The sequence below is a fragment of the Crocodylus porosus genome, unplaced genomic scaffold (assembly GCF_001723895.1).
Source record: "Crocodylus porosus isolate Cpor-Errol unplaced genomic scaffold, CroPor_comp1, whole genome shotgun sequence".
NCBI classification, from domain to species: domain Eukaryota; kingdom Metazoa; phylum Chordata; order Crocodylia; family Crocodylidae; genus Crocodylus; species Crocodylus porosus.
Window position 1 is genome coordinate 9,097,025 of NW_017728926.1, and position 6,414 is coordinate 9,103,438.

At 51.3% G+C, this 6,414-nt stretch overlaps 2 protein-coding genes across 3 annotated transcripts in view; one reads left to right on the forward strand and one right to left on the reverse strand.

Annotated features, from left to right (window-relative positions):
- ZMYND12 (zinc finger MYND-type containing 12) overlaps nucleotides 1–6,414 on the forward strand; it is a 15,744-nt gene that overhangs the window by 630 nt on the left and 8,700 nt on the right. Inside the window, exon 2 of the mRNA XM_019541719.1 lies at nucleotides 11–99. Within this exon, the coding sequence (XP_019397264.1) occupies nucleotides 11–99 (89 nt within the window). The remainder of the gene's footprint in view (nucleotides 1–10; nucleotides 100–6,414) is intronic.
- Nucleotides 1,216–5,533, reverse strand: PPCS (phosphopantothenoylcysteine synthetase). 2 transcript variants are annotated; one of them, XM_019541370.1, is made up of 3 exons: nucleotides 5,448–5,533; nucleotides 4,877–4,980; nucleotides 1,216–3,848 (listed from the first exon to the last, which is right to left on the reverse strand). In XM_019541370.1, exons 1-3 carry the CDS (start codon nucleotides 5,497–5,499, stop codon nucleotides 3,474–3,476), a joined length of 531 nt encoding a protein of 176 aa, XP_019396915.1. In that variant the 5' UTR covers nucleotides 5,500–5,533; the 3' UTR covers nucleotides 1,216–3,473. The 2 variants fall into 2 exon arrangements, with proteins under 2 accessions (XP_019396915.1, XP_019396914.1); XM_019541369.1 differs by lacking the exon at nucleotides 5,448–5,533 and having other exon boundaries at nucleotides 4,877–5,414.

Here is a 6,414-nt window from a genome sequence, read left to right on the forward strand (position 1 = left end):
CCATTGTTAGTCCGGGGGCGCCCGCCCCTTGGTGCGAGGCCCCGCCCCCGCCAATCAAGCACGGCCCTCTCCTGCGGCCCGGGCGGGGCCGGTACCGCGGGTGCGGCCTTCTCAAGTCAAGTCTGAAAAGCAGCGACAGACCCGGACTTTTCCCTCCCCCATCTTTCATAAAGGCATTTTTTTAACTGTGAACATGACGCTTCAAAGCTGTTCGCAGTCCAACTTTCGGAAATTTCTTAGCAGCCACATTGTGGACACAGTCGAAATACAGCCAGGCGCTGTATGGCAAAGGGTGAATTACAAGGCACAAATGCTGCCCTCCACCTCCCCATCGAGATTCCCGAATCGCCTTGCAGAAGGACACGTGCTGCCCGCCAGAGACGTGGCCGGGAAGGCTGGGCGCGTGGCACGGGGCAGCTGCTGCAAGTGGAGATGGAACAGCCGCGCTCACGTGGCACCGCACCGTACTGCGCTAGCAGGGCCCACTCGTGTGTGGGACGGATTAGCGGAGAAACACTGCCACCGCTACGCAGGTCTGGCTCCAGATCTGCCTTGCGCGTACCTGCAGAGCGCTGCCTTTCCCTGCGTCCATCATCCAAAATGCTCCAGCAGGGCTCTCGCCTTACGCGGCAGGCTGTCTGCGTGGTTTTGGCTAGGCAGCTTTCCATCATGCAGAACACCAGGAATCCATTCACTCGTCTTCTCAGCACCTCAGACCCTCACCCCTCCACTCTCCTTGCTAATACGCTGAAAGGTATCTGGCACCGTGACACTGGACCCCAGGCAACCTCCTCGGTGTTACATAAAATACAGCATGCACTCAACCCAGTATCTAGTGGAAAAGGGCCTCATGGTGATGGAGTGGAGCTAGTTATCACGGGACAGTTAATACAAATGGGCACAAGCACTCAGCACAGCTCACGTACATTAGGAACAAACATTTCTGGAAAGCATGCTCTAAAGCTACCTGCCTCCCACCACCTCCGTAGCAAATCCACTAGCCCCAAGGCTCGCCAGCCCGAGCACCAGAAAAACTCATGTAGAATGATCTACAGAAAGGAGGAAATCCCCCCTAGGACCCAACCACAGCTAATTCCAGCTGAGAAGAACAATGTCCTGTGGGAACTAAGCACCTTGAATGCAAACCTTAAACTGTGGCTCCAATACTTTAACTCCAGGCTCCCCAGGGGTCCCAAAGGACACATTCAAGTCATATTTTGTTTGATCATAAGGAAGCTTTATTTTTCCCATCAGTCAAATAACTAACTTCTTGCAAAATGTGCAACAAATCCCACAAGCAGACAACAAGCTGGCCCCAGCCTGCAGACCAAAAGTTCACAATACAACATGCTATGAGCTAAAATATACCATTTCAAAACAAAACAGTACACAGAGCATGCATGGCAGACAACTCCATCAAGAACCCCCACAGCTGACTGACTGCAGTATTCCACCTAGGAGTTTCCAAGGCACAGAGAGTGTGCAAAACCAGCCCCCTACAGCCAGACATCCACAGGCAGCACAGCCAAACGTTTACAGCCTTTCTTGTAGTAGGTGCACAAGGTAGCCTGGTGGCTCTCATTTAGAAAGGAGCATTTCATGGGTGGCTCAGGCAATCACAGACCACAGGTGGGGTCAGTCTCAGCACCCTGTTATCACACTGTAGTCAGGCAGGCAGTCAGTCAGTCATCCAATTCTGTCTACTTACTGGCCAGCCACCCAACTCCTCCACCCTCTAGTTCCAAAGCCCACAATCCCTTCTTGGCATCTTGACTTCTTGCTTAAAAGTCCCGCCCCAGCCCAGCTCTTTGACTTTTCTTTACAGATTTACAAACTACAAACCTATCTCTTCTGCAGATTCACTGACACTGAGGTTTCTCCTCTGCTTTTTTCTTCAAAATCTCATCCCACCCGCCTAACTGATCAGCCTGGTCCTATTTTCACGCTGCTCCTCCTGCCCCCCACCCCTCAGCCTCTCTTGCTCCCTTCAGATTTATCTCCCTCAAGTACAAGTACGCGCTGGCCCTTAAATGTTCAGTGTTTTGACAGCAGTGTGTGATCCCTGCCCACTATCCCTGAAAGGCCCACTGCTCCCAGTAATTTTTCATAGTCCTGGAATGAGCTGAGAACTCTTAACCTGAATACTACCTTCAACTTCCTTTAAAAAAAAGCCTCTCTTAACCGTGTTTCAAGGGAACCATTTAAATTAATTTTCACATCACATTCAGCAGTGGGGACAGCTGCAAATACCATCCAACCATCTCTACCTTTCCTCACTGCAAGTTAAAAAGGTAGATTAAGGAATGTATTTCAGCACGTACATTTTAAATCATGACATGGAAGTGCCATTTACAAAGTGAGGACCATCAAATCCCACAGCACATACAATGCCTTTGTTGCACATCCAAATGGCTCAGATTTCCAGACAGACAGTAGACCACTACTACCTAGGTCAATCCCCCTTCAGCTGCCGCAGCACACCACCCAAGTAAGCTACAGTCCCCAGCCAGCCCTCTCCAGACCATACCTAAAGGCCTTCTCCATGTACCTGTGTTCCTTGCCTTTCTGTCCTGCCCTGATACCACGTGTTGTGGACCACCCATCTCTCTCTTATCGGCCCCTTTTTGCTGCAATGGAAGACACACTGCTACCACTGGCATGTTAAGTTGTAGCCCTTTCCTCAGCTTCTCTGGTACCTTAGCAAGAGGTTCTGGTGCACTTTCCTCCTACACGCCTCTGCCCTCCCTACCCACGGCCCCATGAAGTCATACGTATCATTTTCAAATTCCTCCAGGTACCAACTGAAATGGCCAATCATTGACTGGTGTCCAAGGAGGAAGCTGGATGAAAAGTTCTCTGCAACAACTGCGAGGCCTACTTCCATTCCCCAGCCCTCGGATATGTGGGGACAGAGTTCCTCTAAGCAGTCTCCAATGACTCTTTGAACTCCCTGTTACACAACAAATGCTGTCCAAAACTCTCTGCTTGGTGTTCCCAGCTGTTTCTCCTTTGACGCTCATCACTCCTGTCCCTATTCTGTCATGTGTTGTGCCCTGTGTTTGGCTGATTCCTAGCTCTGTGACCCTCTCCAACTGGGAGTGACAGGTCTTTTCTTCTGGTGGGCTCCTTCGTACCTTCTGGGATTTCATATCTGCAACTACGTGGGGTCTTAAAAAAAGCAGCTCCTGGGAAATCTTTACACACATATACAGAACCCAACCCCGCAGAAGAAAATGGCTATGGAAATATACTTTCCTTTCTTCTCCACAAACAGGAGCAATAGTATTCTTTGGGAATGATTTCAATATATATATTTTTTAAGTATGAACTTCATATAATCATTATGAAATCATGGGGGAGTTAAACAGTATTGGACGGTACTCTTTTCTCCTCCTATCCAGTGCTTCGGTAACTTTTTCTCTATTTACCCGTACTAGAGAATTCCTCCAGTTTTACTGTCCCCCTGCTCAAATTCAGTTTGCTTCTGATGATTTAGGCCTAGCACAAGCAGTTCCCTTCCCATTAGAGTTTTGTTTCTCTATAAATGCTGTGTGTTGAGCCTGAAGGTGGTTCACTATCTTCTCCTCTATTTCCACACCTTGTGCTACTTCTTCATCAGAAAGCGATAACTTAGTCTGAGAGTCTTTGGTTACAACAATAACAGAGGTTCTCCGTGACTCAAGGATATTTGCGATTACCACCTGATGCCGATACTTCTCTAAAGCCTTCAGGGATTTATCAATTAAGATGTCTGGATCTGTTTCCAATTTAAAGGAAATAACAAAAGCTTCAGGGGCCCATTCCTTGACTAGTGGAGATAGCATTTTTGGCACCATCTTCATCGTGATCTGCATTCAGGAGGGAAAAAAAATATCAGAAGACAGACATTTGTGCACATAGTAAAATGATTTCAAAGAAAAATAAGGTAAAGACAGGGAATACAGAAAATGCTAGTTTCACCTGAATTCTACACTTAGAGCATTGGCATTTTTAAGTCTCCGTTTCATTTTATTAGGAAAATTTAAAAATGTCCATTGTCTCACACACCCACAAAATTCAGTTCGAATACCAATTTGGATGAGAAAAAAAACTTTTCTTGACAGACGAAACATCCCTAAGTAATGGAATCAACGTGCAAATTCCTCCCAGTGTGCAATGTCCTCAACGTGCAACATGTTGGGGATAACTCTGATCCCACTTAAAGGTGAGTTTTCAAACCTCTGTAATCCAGACATATGTAGGAGGGCTCACCGTTTCATTCTGCACTGACATTTTTAGGCTAAATATATAGTGTCTACAAGCAGGTTCTGGAGATCTGCTAGCCCTGGATCTAGTTCAGGCACAAAGCTAAGCAGCACCACCAAGCTAGATTGGCAGCTCAGCCATTAACCTGCCATGCAACCTTTCCACTCCGTTCCTCAGCATCACCTCCCACCCTCTGTTCTAATTTGCCCACCCATGACACACCTCAGGGCACAGTTTCCTCACAGGCTCGTCCCCCCGGCAGATCCTGTCATCACCAGCCTTGCGCACCCGCCTCCATTCCCCCGCCTCCAGACTTACAGGAGGGTGGAAATCCTAGCCGCCTCCCTAGGAGAAAGCCACTAATCAAGGGGAAAAAACAAGGAAAGGGTTGGAAAGGAAGGTCCCAGTGCTGGTCTGCCAGCCTCAATGCCCTGGCACATCCAATGGGTGCAAGGGGAACTCCATGCTTTTTGGCATTGAGCACTGTCACTGGCTTCTGCCTCCATAGGACACCCAGACTTGTGTGCAGGCAAGTTCAAGGTCACTGAACCCATCACGGGCAGGGCAGGCAGGATGAGCCGAGCGCATAACCCCCTCCCAGAGCATGACTGGCACGGGCTAGAGCTTTCACCTGCAGAGGCCCCTCTGAGGACTGGATCTTGTGCTCAGGCATCTCCGAGGCTGGCACGTAGAAGTCAGACACGGCTGCAGCCAGGTAGAACATGGCGCTGGCACCTGAGGGGACAGGCTGGGGTAGTAAGAACATAGAGAACATACAAACTGCCATGGACTGGGTCAAACCACAGGTCTGTCTTGCCCAGTCTCTTGCCACACTGTGGCAGAGCGCTGATGCTGGAAGGGAGAGTGACCTGGGTCTGACCAGTCTTTTCCACTGTTCCTCTCTTGCAGCCTGCAGCATTTAAGCTTGAGGAAGCTCTGATGCAGAGGCTGTGCCCCTCACTCCCATACCCAATAGCTGCTGATGCCCCTTTCCTCCGAGCACATGTCCAAGCCCTTTTTGAATCTGACTGAGCGCTCAGCTTCCACAACAGCTGGTGGCAATGAGTTCCACACACATTAATGAGCTACCGGGTAAAAAATCGCTTCTTCTCCATCGTTTTAAACTGACTGCCTACTAGTTCCATGTTGTCATCCCTAATTCTTGTATTGAGAGACATAAAAAATAATAAATCTCTATTTACTTTCTCTTCCCCATTTAGCATTTGGTAAATGCTCATGTGACGTCTGAGACATCTCTTTTCTAAACTGAAGAAGCCTGGCCCTGCTCCAGGCCAGAGTCATCCTCGTGCCCGTCTCTAGTTCTTTCCCATGGCTTTGGAGGTGGGACCAGAACTGGGCACTGTATTCAAGAGGCAGGTGCCCTGTGGGTTCATAAATGGCACGTGACACTTCAGCTTTGTTCCCCACTCATTGCTAAGCTTTTGTTTGCCCTTTCAACAGCTGCCGAGCAGATGTTCACTGCAGGTCATCCAACAGCGCAGCCTCTGTGCCTCTCCCAGAGCACGCGAGCGTGTTTGCGACCACCTACAAGCTTGTCCGTGTCCATGCACGCACGCAAGTACGCAGGCACAGTTGTGCGGGGCTGTGTCTGGGTCTGCTCATATGTGAAAACGGACACGAGCACAATCACGCCTGGGCATGCTTGTGTGGGACCGCGCCCGCGGCTGCACATGTGCACGGACACAATCCGTGGCCGTGCCTGCTCACACGTGCACCAAGGTGCACAGGCACAATCACACGCAGGCCAGGCCGGTTGGGGCCGCCCAGGAGGCGCGTACCGAGGGGCGCGAGGGCACGGGCAGCGGCACGCAGCAGCGCCAGGTACTCGGCCAAGCCGGTGAACTCGAGCGGCAGCAGCGCGGCCTGGTCTCGCGCGCGGTGGTAGTCCTTGAGGGCGGGCAGCAGGCCGGGCAGGGCGGCCAGGTCGGCGGTGAGGCTCGGGCCGGGCCGCAAGCACAGCGCGTCCAGCAGGGCGGGCGCGGGCGGCAGCGCGCGGGCCCAGGGGAAGGCGGAGCGCGCGCGGTGCAGGAAGCAGACGCCGTAGCCGGCGCGCACGAGGCGCTCGGCCGAGGCCGCTCCGCGCCGCCCGCTGCTGAAGTTCTCCAGGAAGCGCACGGCCCGCGCCTCCAGCGCCACCTGCGTGCCCCC